The sequence below is a fragment of the Cetorhinus maximus genome, chromosome 19 (assembly GCF_964194155.1).
Source record: "Cetorhinus maximus chromosome 19, sCetMax3.hap1.1, whole genome shotgun sequence".
NCBI classification, from domain to species: domain Eukaryota; kingdom Metazoa; phylum Chordata; class Chondrichthyes; order Lamniformes; family Cetorhinidae; genus Cetorhinus; species Cetorhinus maximus.
The window spans coordinates 5970869-5991123 of record NC_135897.1 but is presented as its reverse complement, the minus strand read 5'-3'; the positions used below and the strand labels follow the sequence as shown (position 1 = coordinate 5991123).

Below are 20255 nucleotides of genomic sequence, written 5' to 3'. Positions count from 1 at the left end.
CTGAGCATTTACTCACCCTTTCTCTTTCTCCCTCCCCCACCCCCCCATCCCATGCATCAAATGCAGGCCTGCTGCTCCCACCTGCCCCCCACCCCAAAATCAATTAGTAGTCATTCTGATCCCACCCAAGGAAAAGCAAATTCACAGCCACTCGCCCATCTCCCTTTGAATGAGAAACAGATTGTGTCTCTCAGCCCTTTGCCTGGTCGCAGCTAAGCACCTGTCCTCCATAGAGCTAAACACCTATTGTGGTGGAAATTCGTCTCAACTCATTCTCAGGCCCAAACCTGGACATTGTGCACCCCAGTTGGGAGGGCCAAGAGCAGCCTGAAACTGGGCCTCGGTGTTATTTCAATAACTTAGACTAGCCACCAGTACCTGTCCTGCCTTGACCTCTGGTCACCCAGTTCAGCACATGACTTTCGGGCCATTTGTTCCACCTGTAGGGAACCTCAGGTAACAACAGCAACTTGCAATATATAGCACTTTTATCATAGTAAAATGTGCCAATGTGTTTCACAGGAGCTTATTAAAGCAAAATTTGGCACTGAGCCACATAAGACAATATTAGAGCAGATGATCAAAAGCTTGGTCAAAAAAAAAGGTTTTAAAGGAGCACCTTAAAGGTGGAAAGAGAGGGGGGAGTTGGAGAGGTTTAGGAAGGGAAATCGAGAGCTTAGGACCTTGTTAGCTGAAGACATAGGCACAAATGTTGGAGAGATTAAAACCTGGGATGTGCAAGAGGCCATAATTAGAGGAACGCAGAGATCTCAGAGGGTTGTGGAGCTGGAGGAGGTTACAGCGATAGAGAGGGGTGGGTGCATGGAGGGATTTGAAAATGAGGTTGCGAATTTTAAAAATGTGGCATTGCCAGGCTGGGAGTCAATGTAGGTCAGTGAGCAGAGGGGTAATGAGTGAATGGGACTGAGTGCGAGTTTGGATATGGGCAGCTACGTGCCCTGTGGGATGGGCAGGGTGGTGATTATGGCTGGCAGTGGTTTCCAGGCCTGCTATAGATCAGGACTGCTCCCCCTGTCTCCACATGAATGTTTGAAAAATAATTACACTCCACAGTTTTGATGCATCCGGCCAGGAAAATCTGAACAGGACGGGTTCACCTTCTGGTTTCTTGGGGTGAGCCTGCTGAACTGCAAGGGACCCCAACCCCTGGATTAGGTGGTTGCCCCGTGTGCCCGAAAATCCTCCGATGCTCTGAGAAACTGCTCTACTGCCTGGAAAACATCTGCAACAGTTAACACTGTCTACCCTGCCCTCTGTAACATTCCACCAAAGGGAAAGGAAAATTCAGTCCCCCCACCCTCACCTGTAAAGACATGGACATACAGCCTGGCCCAGTACCAGCTCCCAACTTCTACCCCAAGGCAAATTGGCCCTCACACAATGGCCCCATCCACCCTTTCTGCTCTCCCCCACCCTACAGCCCCTCCTCTTCTTCTGTTCTTCTCCCCACCCATTCCTTTCCGTGTCAGTGTCCCTCCCCCTCCTAGTCCAGGATCCAAAAGGGGCGACTGGCAAGTTGAGCGAACGACCAATTGTTTTCCAATCATCAAGAAATCATTCCTTCAGCGAGAGTCTGCACGGCCAGGTGATGGGGTGTGGGCAGGAGGGGGAGGGGGGATGACGAATGAAAGCAAGCCGTGGAGAGAGTGCCTCCTGAAATCATTTAAGTTGAAAACGGAAATGAAAATGACACTGTGGCATATCCGCTTACTGCTAATGAGCACTAAATGGATGTGGAGAGCATTTCCATCACAATGTGATACAGACCGGACCAATTATTCCTTATGTCTTCAAGGATTCATTAAGTGGGGTAGGATCAGCCAGAGAGCTCTCGCGTGTTGCAGGACACACAGACCACAAAGCATGGTCTAGCACTACACAGCCCCACGGAGAGCAGGAAACTAATGAAGAAAGCAGATTGACATTAAATGAGAAATGATTATAGAACCAATTAAGAGATGGGAGGGAACACTGATGCTACATTCCTTGTGAGGTGTCAGCTGTGGCTCAGTTCATAGCACCCTCACCTTTGAGTCAGAAGGTTGTGGGTTCATGTCCCACTCCAGGACTTCGAACAAAAAAAATGGTCAAGAACTGTGAATGTACTCAAAAGAGTTACCTTCCTTGTTAATGAGCCTCTTAAGAATGTTAACTCCAATGTTAGGGCATTGCAGATTCCTCCTACATCAATCATCCAAAACAAAGATCTGTAGCTGCTGCTATCTTAGGGCTGGCACCAGTCCTGGTTTAGGGCCGAGGTCCTGGTTTTGAGGCACACGCTTTGACTTCAGTAGAGACATTTCAGGTTCAGCAGAGACAGAATAACTAGTTAAAGATCATGCAGTTTTGTTTTGAGGTCGACAACCTTGTTTCAGAGCAGATAGTCTGGCTTCCCAGCAGAGGGTCTGCATTATTAGCAGTCAGTCTAGTTCAAGGAAGTCTAACTGTAAGGCAGACATTTCAGTTTTCGGTAGATAGCTCTGTTTCAGGATTGATAGTCAAGCCTTGTATAGCTCAATACCTCATCAAACAGCGTATTTACAGGCAGAAAGATAGTCAATGTGAAGAATTACAGATTTCCTGACGACGTAGTGTATAAAATTATTTATAACATGATTTTTGGGACTTCTTTCCTCTGCATGCCTCAAAAGTGCTTCACAATTGGGGTGCCATGCATTGTGCATTGCTTGTGTTGGGTCCCTATGACATGAAAAGAAATCCAACACTGTATATTCAAAACTTTATTCTTATTGCTATTTTTTAAAAATGGCCTTTCTGCTGAACCAAAAAAAAATGGCTGCTACAAGTGACATGACCACAGGATTGGCCCTTTGTTCTGGAAGCTACCAACAGGAGTTACAAGAACAAAAGTATTTGTCTCTCAGCCTGTGGAATCTCACACCTCATTGTACAGACCCTTAATCAACACCAAAGCAGGGGAAGTGCAGACAACCTGGCTCCCCAACCTGAACTATCACAAAAGGAAGATATCAGACAACAGCATTGCAATCATTCCAAACTGTAGGTCATGTATGCCCATGGTGGTCAGTTTAGTTTTGGCATGGAGGTGACTGAGGTTAAAGAGTTTTCCATCTAGGTAGTGTTTAACACCGACACCAGAGGGCAGCTGATGGTTGGTGAGGCAAATAGCCACTGATTGTAAATAGTATGGGGGCTATCACACAGCTTTGCTTGACTCCAGTCCGGATTTTGGAGGCGTTGGTTTCAGATCTCCCGCTCAGCACAGTTGCAGTTATATCATCATGAAGCAATTGCAGGATTGTGCTGAAGTTTCTTGTTTTTCATCCTGTTACGACCAGTCCCCGGGCGATGGTCCCCCAAGTTGTTAAGATCCCGGATGAGGTACCTCAAATGGTGCCTCCCAGGTGAAGGAGGATGAACTGGCTCTCCTTCTTTATTCAACCCACTCGGTTAGTCGCAACAAGGTTAATTTAAAAAAGGATCCCTTCCCTCGTGGATACCTTTACCCAGTCCAAATGTACTTATATTTTAAAAGGAGCCAATCTAACCAGGCTTTCTTGAGTTGAAGGATGTGTGAGTTTATTAGTTACTAAAATGTGAATTAAAAAATAATTAAAATGCAACATACGTAAACACAGATTAGAAATGAGAAGTGAGTCCAGAAATAAAAGTTTAAAAAGATATACGAATCTGTCTTTGGCTGGTCCATGAAGAGTAGATGGTGAAACGTTGTGGCCGTTAAGTTGGATGATTCTGGGAGAGCCGACTTTGGCAGCTGAGCAGTGGTTGGAGATTCTTGGTTTTGCAGGTTAGCTGAAAGGAGTTATCCTGTTTCCTTTTTGACTGTGGCTTTGCTGACTTGCTTCCAACAATCAGAGAGAAACTTTTTAAATCTGCAAGCGCAGGGATGCCGAGTTGATGTTCTTCAGCCGTGACCTTCACAGCACACCCTCACACACCAGGCCCCTGGAACACCAAAACTAGCACACAAGAGACCAGGGTTGCAGTTGGGTTTTTAACCCCTTTTACTTGTGTATTCCCGGAAAGCAAAAAACAAACATGTCTTTCGTCCAGAGCTGCTTTCTTTTCAACTCACATCATGTCCACAGTCTGGGATATAACTCACAGCAGATGGTTTCTGCTAAAATGGTAATCGGTCTTCATTATCTCTGCAACCACTGGAGATTACAGTTCAGTTTTTGCATTGTATCTTTTCCTTTGAAGTGTCTCTGTCTGAAGTAGACTTTGACAGCTTTTTAGGTGTGACATTCTGTTCTCTGGACTAGTTGGTCAAGTGTAATCCACATAGAAATTTTCCAGCCAGTGGTTACTTTACAGTCTCAGCCAGCTTTTGTATATATGTCATTTAAAAAAAAACACAGGTCTTTCTTAAAAATTCAATATGTCCATAAGCAATTTGAGCGGTGGTCCCCTTGTCATGACAGTCCATTTGATTGCTTGTTGCAGCTCTCCCATTGATGGTGATTCACCCTTGGATTCTACCACAGGGTAATGGGGGATAGCCTGGAAAGTTCAGCTGCCATTGTGGATTCAACTGCCATTGTGACATTGAGTTGTTGAAAATGTTCTTTCTAGTGCTGAAGGATGGCATTGTCATCCTTAAGAAGAGAAACACCATCTGTGAACGAAGGGGATTTTGTCCATTTGACCTTGCTTTATAGATGGCCCTGGTGGCTTCCAAAAAGCTTCATGTCATGATGGCCGGCATATTGTTGGATGTTTCGAGCTTTCTGTTCCCACCACATGTCCTCTATCTGCCGGATTTGACTTTAGATGTCAGCCTTGAGCTGTTGGAATGTTGCCTTCTTGACTTTCAACCGTGGGTTGTTCTGCCATGGCAATGATGGCTGCTCGTCTATGTTCTAGGAGGTCACAGTTTTCAGCATCATTTTGAACCAACCAGTCCTGGTGATGACGATGCTCAAATCCAGCTGACTTTATTTGACCCTGCAGTGTTCTGGAATTGAGTTGGATGTGTGAAGATTTTCCAGATTGATGTGAGCTGCACTTGGAATTCCTTCAGTGGCAAATATAGGATATGTCAAGAACGTTATAGTGAAGGGTGTAAGATATCATCCTTGTCAGAGTGAGGAGTGTGGGATATATCAGAAAGAGTGAGAGGAAAGACTATGGAGTATAATGGAGAACGCTTTCTGTTATACCCCACACTGCTCATGTGTTAGTGAGGAGCATGAGATATAACAGGCTACAAAACATTGTTGAGACAGGAATGTTTTATCCATGTCATTCTTTATACTCAGTAAAGTTCCCAAGATCTGTGTTTTTAATTCAGCTCTTGAATCAGTAAGGTGTCACTTGCACTGGTAGTCCATCTCTCAGTGTTGTATACCTGCAGGTAAAGGGAGGGTGTGATGAAATGCTATTCAGGTGACCACCTGATACAGAGGGCATCAGCAGGCAAGCTGTCAGAACATCCCAGAATCCTACTTTGACAAGCTGGCCAGTCAGATGTACTTCAATAGCCTTACAGTGTGGATTCACTGTGAGGTTCTGTAACAGCTACAATAAGTAATGACATTGTTGGTAACAAGTATTTACAATGCACTCATTCCAAAGACTCAAAGACCACCCCCTACCCCACCTCCATCACTCCCTCCACAAACACCGCCCCGCCCAGAGTATAGCAGAGTTTGGCAAAGAGATTAGATGATTCAATCTGAAGTAGAAAAATTGGAACTGGAAATGTGGAATTGGATTAAAGGGGAACAGAAGAAACAGAGAGCTGTACTACAACTACATCCTATGTCCTTGAGAAAACACCAAACCAGCAAAGATCTGATGGCACCATACAAATCATTTTACACACAATAGTTGTCTCTTTTCACGCCAGGGAGACATCTGTCAGTTAGCAGATATCTTCCTAAGGGACAGGGACTGAGAGGCACCAGTCAGTCTACAGTTAGCTCCCCAAGGGAGAGGGGCAGAGAGAGACACCAATCAGTACACAGATATCTGGGTGTCCTTGTACAGGAAACATAGCAAGTTAACATTCAGGCACAGCAAACAATTAGGAAGGCAAATGTTAGATTTTGTTATAAAGGGACTGGAGAATAAGAGTAAAGAAGTCTTACTACAATTAGGCAGGGCATTGGTGAGGCCACACCTTGAGCGCTGTTTGCAGTTTTCGTCGTCTTAACTAAGGAAGTACACAATTGTCAGAGAGGGAGTGCAACAAGGGTTCATTAGACTGGTTTTCGGGATGAGGGAGTGCTCTATGAGGAGAGGGTAAGTAGACTGGGCCTATATTTCCTTGAGTTTAGAAGAATGAGAGGTGATCGAATTGAAACATATAAAACTCTTAAAGGGATTGACAGGCTACATGCTGAGAAAACGTTTCCACTGACTGGTGAATCGAGAACATGAGATCACAGTTCCAGAATAAGCAGGTCGGCCATTTAAGACTGAGATGAGGAGAAACTTCTTAACTTAAAAGATTGTGAATCTTTGCAATTTTCTTCCACAGAGAGCTTCGGCTGCTCAGTGGTTGAGTATACTCAAAACAGGGGGCGAAGGGAACTAAGGAATATGGGGGTAGTGCTGGAATGAGGGAGAAGATAAACGATCTTGTTGAATGGCAGAGCAGGCTCGAAAGGGCCAAAAGGCCGACTCCAGCTCCTATTTCTTATGGGCAGAATCTTCGGCTCGATGAGCGGGACTCGCTCGCCAAAGCATAAAATGACACGGGGTGACGTCAGGCGTCACCGCATATTATTTAGATTTTCGGCTGTGCGCCCACCAAACTGCCAAAGGCCTGTTAAAGCTTGTTAAACAGCAATTAAGGTAATCAACTGAGCCCAGGCGGCCTTCGCATTTTTCATGGAACCTCATCCATGGGCGGGATGAGGTTTCATGAATGATTTAAAATGTTCAGAAAACATTTTATTAAAATTAATGCACACGTCCCCGCTCATGTGACAGTTTCACATGAGGGGACACGTCATAAAAATTTTTACAACACTTTATTAGACTGTTTAAACTTCAAACTAATCTCCCTGAGGCGCCTCTGTGCCTCAGAGAGATTTCTGTGGCACTTTCGTGCACATCCGCGAAAAAGCGCACTCCTGACTCAGGCACCTTCCCCCACCCTGCCCGCACCGGGAACGCTCAGCCTTAATTGGCCCGCCCACGTAAAATGGTTGTGCCCAGCTCCACCCAACCCCTGCACAACCCTCCTCCCTCCCGACAGGGAGAAAGTTCTCCCCGAAGTTTCTTATTTCCTTGAGGGAGAGAGATTGAGAGACACCAGTCAGTGTACAAATATCCCTCTCTGAGGGAAGAGTTTGGGCAGGGGTCTGTTCCCATGGCCGCGTCTTTAAGCTTTTATTTTAATCATTCTTGTTGGGGAGAGCGTATCTGAACCCCATCGCTTCTTTGCTGCTTTTTTGTTTTTCCCAGTTTGAAGTCTGATATCATTTCATCCCAAATGGGCACGTAACCAGGTCCTAGCTCTGTAAATTATTGATCCACTGGTGGAAGTTACTTCCATCTGTCGTCACCATGGCAACTAGCCATCGTCTAACAGCTGGCACTGTGACCCGGGCAGGCAGACGGCAGCGTTATCAGTTTCAGAGGAACAAGGAGCAAAGGAAAGTAATGGAGACAGAGCGAGAGAGGTAGGCCGAGGCAGGGTTAGACGAGGGATCGAGAGAAGGGACACAAAGACGGGGGGAGAGGGAGGGACAAGCGGCAGAATGATGGCAACAGGGAGAGACAGGGAGAGGGGGGAAACCGAGAAAGGGAAAGTAGCATAGAAAGAAACTGAGAAAGGAATGAAGAGAAAGCAGGAGCGACGAGGACCGATGATGGAGGGACATCCGCCCAAATGGGTCCTCTCACTGTTTGCAATCTATCAATCCAGCCAACCGTGTCAGTCATTCCCCACGCTTTACTTCAGCTCAGAGATTTAGGGAGAAGCCAATTAGGAATTCGGAGGGTCCTGGTCACCAAGAACATCCTAAATCCTCCACAGAACCCACCCCCCATCCCCACAACCAAAAAAAATCTTTATGATCAATTGAAGCACAGACCTTTTGTAAAATGCAGTATGAAATAGGCCCATAAATGCATTAATGATAAAACAAATCAGATTACAATGTACTACACTTAAATAGAATTGATCCAGTGGCTGTACGAATTTTTCAGCATTATGGTGAGTTTTACTAGAACCCTATATTTGGCTGGAATTCCTGGGAATGACCCCCCTTAGGCCCCATGTTAGTCTAGCCCCAAAACTCTGATCCCTCCCCAATTCTTTTATCGCACCAATGTTTTTCTCCCCACCTCTCCCCCAGCAATGCTTTACTTTAAACAACATGCCTTCCCTCTCACCTCAAGGCACATCAACCCTTCTAAATGCTCCCTTTCCACTGGAGAGATCTCTGTATTCCCATTGGAGTACTTCAAGTGCCAGGAATTCCTGAAACCAGGAATGTGGTTGCCCAGGAAACTATTTTATATCAGATCCATCAGGTACTATGAGTACATGAGGATAAGGACTTAGGTGCAGTCAGGAGGGGCAGTGACACAGGATCTTGTAAAATTAAGTAAACGGTGCGAAATGGTCTTTTGAAGACAGACAGACTGTTAAGAGTTTAGACTCGTGTTTGAAAATGTCTGTTTCATCAGGCTGTGAGTCCAAGTCCCACTCCAGAGACTTGAACATATAATCCTGGTAATACTCTCAGTGCAGTACTGAGGGAGTGCTGCACTGTCAGAAATGCCGTATTTTAAGTGAGAAGCAAAATGAGACGCTGTCTGCCTTCTCAGGTGGATGTAAAAGCTCTTGTGGCAATATTTGAAGAGCAGAGGAATTCTGTCCAGTAACCTGGTTGTTGCTGTTTGTGGGCGCATGCTGTGCACAAATGGGCTGCCATGTTAACCACAAACATGAACCCTTTCGGATGTCCTGTGAAAGTTGCTATGTAAATGTCAGTTTGTTATCTTTGTCTTCCATGCCCTGTCCGATTGGTAAAATTCTGTTCACAGATACTTTCAAACCCCATTCTGAAATCTTCCAGTCGTGCCCACTAGGCACTGAATTAAAATTTCAGATACCCAGGGCTGAGTTATTGACTGGAATTTAAACAAGACCTTCAGATGGTTTAAATATAGAATGACAGCTGTACAGGTTGAGTGACAGTCTGGAATCCATTTATGGGGTTCGAATGGTTCATGTATAAGATAATGGTGGGGATCTCATCAAGGGTTCAGATTGTTTACATGTAGAATAACAGATACCCAGAAATGAATTAAAGGATGGAATCAAATTGAGGATTTTGGATGGTTCATATATAGGTTAATAGATACTTAAGACGAGGATCTAATCATTGGTTCATATGACATAAACTAGAACAACTATATTTTCTAAGGTGGCTTTAACCCCTGGTTGGGCTTCAGCCCCGAAGGGACTCCAGGCTAACCATATATACTTGCTAATTTGTGCCGTGCAGTTTGTTCCGATTGTGTCTCTGTATTTTGCTGACAAGTGTCACAGTGACAGGCGCAGGTCATACTGTTGTGCGATGGGGTCACAACAATTTGGGATTGTGAGATGAGCACTGCATGTTTCATGGTTGGGTCGGATAGGTGAATGAAGGAAAAAGGGTTGAAGGGACATGGGATCGAGAGGGGTAACTTTGATTGGAACTGTTTGCCCATGGGGAGGGTAAATGCCAACAGGGAATGGTTGGGTCGATTGGTCTGTTTCTGTGCTCCTACACTACAACAGTTGCAAACTTCAAAAGTACATCATTGGCAGTAAAGCCTTTGGGACATCCTGAGGTCATGAGCGGTGCTATTAAAAATGCAGATCTTTCTTTCTTTTATATTTACCAGCTATTAACCAGCAGCTTTAACCAGGAGGTAATGGCAGAATTGATAAAGGATTGTTGTTATCATAAAAGATTATTATTTTACAAATCTAAAGAGCATTTCCTACCCTATATTTTGCTGACAATTATTTTCTGCTCTTCTCCTAAATGTGCTAACTCTTGTTGGAGTACAGGCTCCACGGAGACCCTGCTGTACCTCACCCGGGTGGTTCCCCTTCATGAATGAGCTTTGACAACGAGCATAGACAAGCTGTGGGGAGCCAGAATGTAAAATTCCATCCTGACCTCGCCCAGCCTTTGCTGCAGGGGTCCCTGGATTAGGAACAGAAAGCCAGAGGCCTTTACCCATCCACTGGGAGCACTGGAGTTCAGTTGGCTCTGCCCCTGAGAGTGAGGTCCTCAATGCAGAGTGGGGAGTGATCACTCACAGTCTGAGAAATGAGGGGAGACCTCAGCTGTTGTCTGAATTATGCACATTATCTGGAACGATAAGGTCATTAGACTGTCACATGAGAAATAGATGTTGTCAATTTGATAACATATCAGAGCAAAGATATGTTTGCTACTTTACCTTTGACTCCTAAGCTGACCTTTCCAATTCAGTACACTGACTTGCCCATTGTATTCTCTGCATTGCATATATCCCTTTGTCCTTGACGAAAGAAGCATTAGTCTCGTGCCGAAGTCTGCACAGGCTTCAGCTCAATCTCTCGGCAACTGCATCGCTGAATAGTGACTCATCACTAATTCATCTCCTGATTGTTGCAGATGGCCATGTGGTTGCAATATGGATGGATGTGATTTAGTTTAATTGATTTTATTAACGAGCTCAGGAAATACCCTTCCCATAGCTATCCTGGATTAAACCCAGAAGGAATTGTTACACCGCGTCTAGCATCTGAACCTGAGGAACACCACCAGGATTCTTAAATAGGACGTATCACCATTGGGATCCATTAAACAGGAGAGCACTGTGACCAGGAGCAATAACCCATCGAGCCTTGCAAACACAGTATTTATATGGTTGGCCCAGTTAAGTTTCTGGTTGGTGGTAACCCCCAGGATGTTGATAGTGGGGGATTCAGTGCTGGTAATGCCATTGAATGTCAAAGGGAGATAGTTAGATTCTCTCTTGTTGGAGATGGTCATTGCCTGACACTTGTGTGGGACGAATGTTACTTGTCATTTATCAGCCCAAGTCTGAATATTGCCCAGGCCTTGCTGCATGTGAACATGGACCGCTTTAGTATCTGAGGCATTGCGAATGAGGCTGAACATTGTGCAATCATCAGCGATCATCCCCACTTCTGACCTTATGATGGATGGAAGGTCATTGATGATACTACAGAAAATCAATACTGCAGCAAGCTCAGAGGGAGGATAGAAAGTGCAGGGGCAAAATTAGAAAGGAAATTGGGAAAGCAAAGAGTGGGTATGAAAAAATATTAGTGAGTAAAATCAAGGAAAACCCAAATATGTTTTATAAATACATAAAGAGCAAGAGGATAACTAAAGAAAGAGTAGGGCCAATTAAAGACCAAAAAGATAACCTGTGTGTGGAGGCGGAAGATGTGGGTATGGTTCTTAATGAATTCTTTGGATTTGTTTTCAAAAATGAGGTCACAATACAGATGTTTTAATTAAGGAGGAGTGCAAAACATTGGAATAAACATAGTGAGAGAAAAAGGCAGCTCTAAAATGTCGTCAACATTTTAATACTTCCAATTTTGTGGAGCTAGGATGAATAGAAATGATTCTCCCGTCTCCACAAAAATACCGCTGGGCTACCACTTCAATAGGTTTGACCCCCCCCCCCTCGACCCGACACTTCACCACCTTCTTCAGCCCATCCCAAGGACCTACCTTGAGGCTGGAGATGGCTGGAATTCCTAAGGCCCCGACCAGGGAAGTACATTGGGATCCCCTACTGCTATCGGCAGCCTCACCTGCACAATTCAAATGGGACCCAATGCCAAGCTTGGCTCGGGCCTCTTGCCAACCCTTTGAGACCCGTGTTCATATCCTGCTACGCATTCTATGCTGAAAACCGGTGTGAGTCAATTCTGTTGCTTTGACTACTGCTGAACAGATTATGACCGGAGAAGTAGTCGTATGCATTATGAATCACAAGTCATACATTGTTTTATTGCAATCAAGTCACATTCTTTAAACTGTAGAAATAGATTTTGTAATCTGAAAGCTGCTATTCGCCTCCACTTACCATCTGGATTTTCCAAGATCGCTCTGCTCCTCGAATTCTGGCCTCTTGAGTAGCCCTCATTTTAATTGCTCCAGAATTGGTGGCTGTGCCTTCAGCTGCCTTAGCTCTCAGCTCTGGAGTTTCCTCACTAAACTGCTCCACCTCCCTCTCTCCCTCTTCCTGTCAAATATTCCTTAAAATCTATCTCCGATCAACTTTTTGGTCACCTGTCCTAAAATCACCCTATGTGGCTCAGTGTCAAATTTTAACATTCCTCTGAAATACCTTGGGGTGTTTTACAACATAAAAGACACTGTATAAGTCCAAGTTGTTGTCGATGTCAACCCAACATCATGTAACTGATTAAGTGATTCCACATTCTAGCATCGGACAACTTTATTGATGCTGAATCTTACATTGTATAGTCTCCATTCTCTATCCAACACTTACAGAAAGACGAGGGAGAAAGGCTGAGTGAAATCTTTATGGATTCTCTCCTTATTTGTATATACCATGTCACCAAAAGCAGTTCCTAGAATGCAAGAATTACATTAGTGGGGGTAGTAACAGATTCTACAACACGGTGCTGTCATTCAAAGTACAGCAAAATTTCACTCTGAAACATTGATGGCACACAATCTGCTCTAAGTACACAGTATTCTTTTCAGGGAGGAAGCAAAGTCTGTTCAAGTAAAGAGATGGTACTGCCCCAGATATCCTGCAATACTCCAGGGTATCATTCAGAGACACCTGCAGGTTCCCTCATAACGTTAGTGGACATTAGTGAGAGGAAGTGCTGCCAAGCGGACGAAGAGCAAAGTTGGATACTGAGTGAGGGACTGTGTTATCATTTGCTAACTAATGGTTGAGGGGATACCCCGGACTCTCCTGTTGATATTTCCTGGTTAACATTGGACTTACGTCTGTACTAATGTCCCTTTTATGCCAAGTTTTGCTTCTTTAACTTAGGATACACAAACTAGTTTGTTTTTGAGTGTTTCATTGCCGTGAGCAGAAATGGCTGCTGAATTCTAGAAGGTCCCCCTTCTCCATATGGTCACGTGAGTCACTGTCCACTGGTGCTTGCGTGCTGTCTCCCGGATTAGGATGGGCTCATTCTTCTCGCCAAGAAGCTCAAAGTGCGGAGAGAAGATTTGCTTCATCGTTTCAAAGCCTTGCACCTCCTTGCCGGAGTCATCCTCGTACCCACCCAACCACAGTGACTGTGTGAAGAGAATAAAGGAAAGTGAATTGAGAGTGGCCAAAGATCTAGAGTTAATCAGCCAGACAGACTATTACCTACGCCTGCTCCTGTTGTGTAATAGTCACATGTTCACATTTGGGGTGGTTCTTGGCATGTTACAAACATAAGAAATAGGAGCAGGAGTAAGTCATAAGGCTCCTCAAACCCTCACCGCCATACAATAAAATCATGGCTGATCTGATCTTGGCCTCAACTCCACTTTCCAGCCTGATCCCCATAACCCTTGACTTCAAGAATCTGTTTGTCTCTGTCTTGATTATCTTCAGCGACTCAGCCTCCACAGCTCTCTGGAGTGAAGAATGATCCCTCTGATAGTTTACACAATGGTGCTGTATAGGGAGCTGATGCTTTAAGGTAAGCACTGTAACAGCATACCGATGGTACAGCTAGTTTATATCGCTGCTTCTGTTTCGCTCTCTGGCCAGGTAAGTGCCCTGCTTAACGAGGCCAAAAACTGCTTACCCTGTCTGTGAGCCAACAGGAACAGATGGCTCAAGCTGCAAAGTTTAAATGGGGACCTAATTATAATGGCATTATAAATATAGCTTTGATCTAACTCCCTCAGTCGCTATTAGTGACATTACCATTATACACCCTCGATCTAACTCCAGCCGTATCTGACATGTGGCTTGATGCTGTGGCCTCCAACACATCTGTTAAGGACAGGGAGTAGGAGAAACCATTCAATGTCTCATTACAGTGTGAGCAGATGTTCTGTTTAATTAAGGCAACCAGTTAAATAAGTATAGTCTTGACACTTTCCAAGACATCTGATCCTACAGAATTACTCTGTGTCCATAGGAAACCCTGTGACCTGAAGGTTTCAAACTGGAAGCTGATAGTTTTACCTTGGGTGTGAATTCCTCAAGCCAGGTGTATGGTGATGTAATGACAAGAATTCCACCGGGGGCTACTAGCTCTGGGAGTCTGTGGAAGAATGCAAAGGGGTCAGGGAGGCGGCAGATCAGGTTCCCTGCCAGGACACAGCCAAAGGATCCCAGGTCTGCAGGCAGATTGCAGGCATCACCCTGCCTGAAGAAGCACCGACTCCGATTCTACAAAAGGAAGTAAAAATACAAGGTGACCAGGCTGGAGTGTTGTGCCTTTGTGTTGAAGATCAGTGACATCGCTGCTTGGAACGGAATTTGTTTTGGATCATTAGTATCAGCATGGAGTACAACAAAGAAAATTCCCTCTCCATTACGTCCCCCTCCCCCACCCCCTAACCACGCACCCCATCCCCCACAGAGACCAGGGACAACAACACGATGAATCTCTCTCTACGCGGTCTCATCATGCAGCCAGAGCTCTGAGTTAAGTACAAGGGTAAAGATTCCTCCCCGTCTCAGCTGGATTCAAATCAAGTCCTACAGATGAGAGAGTGTCTTAGCTCACTGTTTCTTGCTATCTGCAGCGTTTAATTGACAGCTCTGATCTCCACTTTTTGTACTAATGAACGAGGATCCTATTACTGACTTCACTCACAGACATTGTTCTACAAGCAGATTTTGCCTCAATGACATCTATAAACTGAAATACACCTCAAATCTTAACTGTGGGAATAAGGAAACAAACTGCTAATCTGAAATGATAAAGTTCTGGAGATGCAGCAGGACATGTTTGGCGTGTAAACCAAGTTTTGTGCAAACCTTTTTGGACCTTTTGCAGGTTTCTGGTGTGAACATTGGCTTCATTGAATGCAAAGTTTGGCCGTCTCCCACATTTTATTGTTAGTATTTTTTTTCCCATGACCTTGAAATGTGTTGACCCAGCCCATTCATTCATACGCAGCATCATAGTCTGGGAGATCTGGATTTGAATCTTGGCCTCATCTGGCACTGGTGAGTTCCTCCACCAGCCAAGTTACTGACCTTGGCCTTGACTGTCAGACATTGGCACCAAATGGAGTCAAGGTGGGTTCCAGGCAGCAAGGAAAGTAAAATTGCCTCAGGTCTGATCCTGCGATGGAGCTTTGAGAGAGATTGTCGGCCACCTGATGTCCCTCACCAATCCAACAAGGAAATAAGTTGGGAATGGGACACACAACAAAAGTGAATGGGGGTAATCCAGAATGGCAAATTGGGATATAGGCAGAATGGAAAGGGAGAGAGAGAGGCAGAGAGAGAAAGCAGCATGATAAAAATAGAAATGTAATCGTAAAGGAATAATGGGAAAGCAGACTAGAAAATGGGGGTAGAAACAAAGAAAACTAAGAATGAGAAAATGAATGGCAAAGTGTAAAATGGCAGGGCTGGGGAAATTAGTAAAGACTTGACTGAGTACTTACAATGTCCTTGGGTACCACAGCGGTGTGCTGGGTGCCCAGATCTCCTTCCGTCCTGGCACAGTAAGGGAGCTGGCCTTTTTCTTTCAGTTGGTTGCAAGCACTCACAAATGAGAGGCTGAAGTCAATGCCCACCACCTCCTGAAATACCCTTGCCAGTTCGAACGAGGCTCTCCCCACAGCACAGCCAATGTCCAGGGCTCTACAGGGAACTCCACTCTGCCAAAAGTGAATAGACAAGGTTACAAATGAAAGAAAGAGGAATCTTTACCCTTTACACCATCTTACAGTGGGTCATAGAGATGGGTTATGAATGGCGTGGTCATTTATGTAAAGACAGACTTTCATTTACATAGCACCTTTCACAACATCAGAATGTCCCAACACCCCTTACACCCAGTGAAGTACTTTCGAAGTGTAGTTCCTGTTGTAACAGCAGCCAATTTGTATGCAGCAAGCTCCCACAAACAGCTGTGGAATAATGACCAGATAATCTGTTTTAGTGAAGTTGGTTGAGGGATAAATATTAGCCAAGACACCTGGGGGAGAACTTCGCTACACTTCTTTGAAATGGGATCTTTTATGTCCACCCCAAGAGGACAGACAGGATCTTGGTTTAGAATCCCATCCAAAGATAGCACCTTCGACTCTCCTTTTGTACTGCACTGGAGTGTCAGCCTCGATTACGTGCTCAAGTATCTGATGTGGGACTTGCATCCCAGGACCTTCTGATCAAGAAGCAGGCATACTATCACTGAGCCAAGGCTTTGGAGCAAGAACCTCAAGCAGCAGCAGGCAGAACATGCATCATCTATGACTAATCAACGGAAGAGACTGAGTGGGAGAATCAGGAGGGCTTACAATATATTTCACAAGAGAGGAGATTGAGCAATTTCTAACTGGCTGCTAAACCCCGGAAATCAGATTTCTGCCTCCAATCACTCTACGCTATCAGTTACTATTCGATCTGTTTTAGATTCATTTCCTGATGGCATAAGATTTCTTGTAGGTGGTAACTAGGGAGATGATCTGCACTCAGCTGGCTGGAGGGTAACAGCTGTGATCCATTGCTGCAAGTGTATTGACAGTGTTAATGACAATGAAACATACAGCTGGACACACTGAGAAAAGATGGGTTAATGTTTTGCAGTGTAAAGTGTTATTTGATCTAGCAAGGTTACACCTTCAGTCCAAATATATACTTTGACCCGGCGACACAATCATTTGAAGATCCAAGGATTTAGCAGCGACAGAAAATAAGTCCAGTTATGTTTGACACTTGACTAATATAAAAATAATTCTTCTCTTCCCAGTGCACTATAGTGCTGTGCAGCTGCCACCCATTGCACTGTGCCATCCATCACACTGCATCATGTGTGAAAACATGCTATCACATACATGCCATGGATCATGCAAAAAACATGGCAACGTAGAAGTTTATAACACATAAGGTGGCCATGCAGCCCATTGGACCTGTGCCAGCTCTTTGATAGAGCAATGAAACCCCAAGCTAACCCCAATGTCCCAAATTTACTTACAGTCCGGCCTCCGCAAGCTCCTCTTGTTGGGGTACGGGCTATAGCCCCAGCAGTAGCCACAGCTCGAACCTGGCACTGTTGGGACTACAGAGCTACCGACTATTCGACTGCAGCTCTCTGAGGTGGGACTTCATCCCCAGATCGGGGTGGAAATCTTGTCCTTAGTCAATTAATGCCCCTGCCAAATGTTAAATGTCTTAGGGGCAGCCAGTATCAGCGGGGATATGTTCCCCGCCGACTCTTCAGGTGGCGGGGTAGGAAGCTCCTGATCTGAAATATCTTGCCCAAAATGTTGCTGGCCCTTTTCATGTCTTTAATTTTCTGCTCCCACTTTCAAGGTTTATCATAATTAAGTCCCTAGATCACTCCCCAAGAGTTCAACATTCAGCAGCTTTCCATTGAAAGTAAATTTCAATTCCTTGCCTTCCCTCTCGCATTTTTAACAAATCAGTATTTCCAATGTAACGCTAATTAAAATGAGTGTTGGGGAGTGAAACGCTTTTGCCAGTTTTCTCAGCAATATAAACATCAACAGGCCTAAGTTAGATGTGGCTCAGGTAGCTCTTGAACAAAGTTTCCTCTACCTTGTGTGCCTTAACCCAGCTCAGAAAAATATTCAATGTTTGTATCAGTGTTGCAATTAAACATCCCGATCTTTCTGGACTAGTAATCCGGAGTACGTGGCCAGTGTTTTACAACCCTTCCTGCCCAGCAGGATATTACGGTCCTGCCAAGCTGAATGGAGACTGAAATGTCTCACTGCATCCACCAGGGGGAGACTTGCTGCAGCGGGGCCATCAAATCCTGGCCCATGAATTTGAATCCCACCCTGGGATTTCAAATTTGAATCTCACAGTCTGACCCACCACCCAGTCCCAGAGTGTGAAAGGACAGTGTCTGACCCACTGTCCCACCCAGTCCCAGAGTGTGAAAGGACAGTGTCTGACCCACTGTCCCAATACCCAGTCCCAGAGTGTGAAAGGACAGTGTCTGACCGACTGTCCCAATACCCAGTCCCAGAGTGTGAAAGGACAGTGTCTGACCCACTGTCCCAATACCCAGTCCCAGAGTGTGAAAGGACAGTGTCTGACCCACTGTCCCACCCAGTCCCAGAGTGTGAAAGGACAGTGTCTGACCCACTGTCCCACCCGGTCCCAGAGTGTGAAAGGACAGTGTCTGACCCACTGTCCCAATACCCAGTCCCAGAGTGTGAAAGGACAGTGTCTGACCGACTGTCCCAATACCCAGTCCCAGAGTGTGAAAGGACAGTGTCTGACCCACTGTCCCAATACCCAGTCCCAGAGTGTGAAAGGACAGTGTCTGACCCACTGTCCCACCCAGTCCCAGAGTGTGAAAGGACAGTGTCTGACCCACTGTCCCACCCGGTCCCAGAGTGTGAAAGGACAGTGTCTGACCCACTGTCCCACCCAGTCCCAGAGTGTGAAAGGACAGTGTCTGACCCACTGTCCCACCCAGTCCCAGAGTGTGAAAGGACAGTGTCTGACCCACTGTCCCACCCAGTCCCAGAGTGTGAAAGGACAGTGTCTGACCCACTGTCCCACCCAGTCCCAGAGTGTGAAAGGACAGTGTCTGACCCACTGTCCCACCCAGTCCCAGAGTGTGAAAGGACAGTGTCTGACCCACTGTCCCACCCAGTCCCAGAGTGTGAAAGGACAGTGTCTGACCCACTGTCCCACCCAGTCCCAGAGTGTGAAAGGACAGTGTCTGACCCACTGTCCCACCCAGTCCCAGAGTGTGAAAGGACAGTGTCTGACCCACTGTCCCACGAAGTATCATATTTTCCTATTTCTTCCTCTTCTGATTTCGACCAGGTCCTTGCAATTCTTTATAATAATTATTTGCAAGAGGATTTAAATGGAGGTTCAGCATGAGCTGTGTCTGTTACCTGTTGAGCAAAGTATTTTATGCATTCCTGAGCACATCTCTGTGGAAAATTCTGGAGAGCGACTGGGTCGGTGATGTACAACGACAGTTCCTGAGGTGAGCCGAAGTGGAATAGGAGGTACGCGTTCAGAGTGTTCTGTGTTTCATACACGTTCTCCTTTGACTCTCTCTTTCCTCTTGAAGCCATGAGGCGTCTCCAGAAATGGTACAAGGTGTAGCCGCTGGCAAGCAGGACTGCAGACCCGACCAGCATAGGCTTCCCGCCCCTCAAAGCATGGATCACAGGCATTGTGAGGCAGAGCAAGGCCGCACGGCAGCAGATGGGAACTGGAGGAGCAACGGATATGAAAGGAGGAATGTTAATGAAAGCAGTCAGTCCCCTTAACACAAGGTCACTGGAATTTAGGCTGAAACAGTGTCTTTTCAGCAGAAGGCTTTCAATTCAAAGCACCCTAGGCCTTTCCATGAATCCTTCAACCTGCACGGGTGAAGAGCCAGTTTTCAATGCTGCAACTGGCTGAAGTTTTCCCTGCTTACTGGTCTGGCTTGACCTTTGTCCTCAAAGTGCTGTGCTCCAATTGGGCAACAAACGCAGTGCCGAGCTGAAGTTGCAAGCAAGAGGGGGAGGAGTCAGCATCAGGGGAAAATTTGCAGCTTGAATCATTGCCACTCACTGGATTCTTTTTCTCAAGTTCTGCCTGATCTCCAGGACAGTCTTAATCCTTTCACTTTGTATTCTGGTTGTAGTAGATCATTGCTGTGTTTATATAATCCTCTCCTCTGGCTCTGTTAGATGCCACCACTAAAGAAGTGTACCTAATTGTCGTAGCACAGACATATCAGCTTTCCCTTCTACGAATCCACCTCCAGACAGTGGACACGTCTTCAGTCAAAGGGTGGATTTGCCCGTTCTGTCAGTGGCGGGCATCGTCAAATGACTTTTGGGCGCTCTCCAAATTTTCCTGTACTGCTCGCGACAACGTCCGCTGTTGGGGAGGCCGGAAAATCCCGCCCTGAGTCTTATGCACTGCACTAAGCGTGCTCGCGTTGGGTTTTACATCATGACATTAGCATGCTGTTGCACTCAGCCGGGCTTGTGCAGCCACCACAGGCCAATCAGGAGAAGCTGAGAGTCCGCCACTCTTTGTTTTCTGGGGTGAATAAAGTTACACTTACAACCATCAACAGT

General features: G+C 45.6%; 2 protein-coding genes across 3 annotated transcripts in view; one reads left to right on the top strand and one right to left on the bottom strand.

The window, feature by feature from the left end:
- Window positions 1-20255, top strand: part of kif1aa (kinesin family member 1Aa) — a 324793-nt gene that overhangs the window by 101464 nt on the left and 203074 nt on the right. The window lies entirely within an intron of this gene.
- On the bottom strand, window positions 12542-19625 carry LOC144693613 (uncharacterized). Of its 2 annotated transcripts, XM_078563433.1 has the most exons (5): window positions 19518-19612; window positions 19068-19393; window positions 15627-15842; window positions 14188-14394; window positions 12542-13298 (listed from the first exon to the last, which is right to left on the bottom strand). In XM_078563433.1, exons 2-5 carry the CDS (start codon window positions 19353-19355, stop codon window positions 13107-13109), a joined length of 903 nt encoding a protein of 300 aa, XP_078419559.1. In that variant the 5' UTR covers window positions 19356-19393; window positions 19518-19612; the 3' UTR covers window positions 12542-13106. The 2 variants fall into 2 exon arrangements, with proteins under 2 accessions (XP_078419559.1, XP_078419558.1); XM_078563432.1 differs by having other exon boundaries at window positions 19068-19625.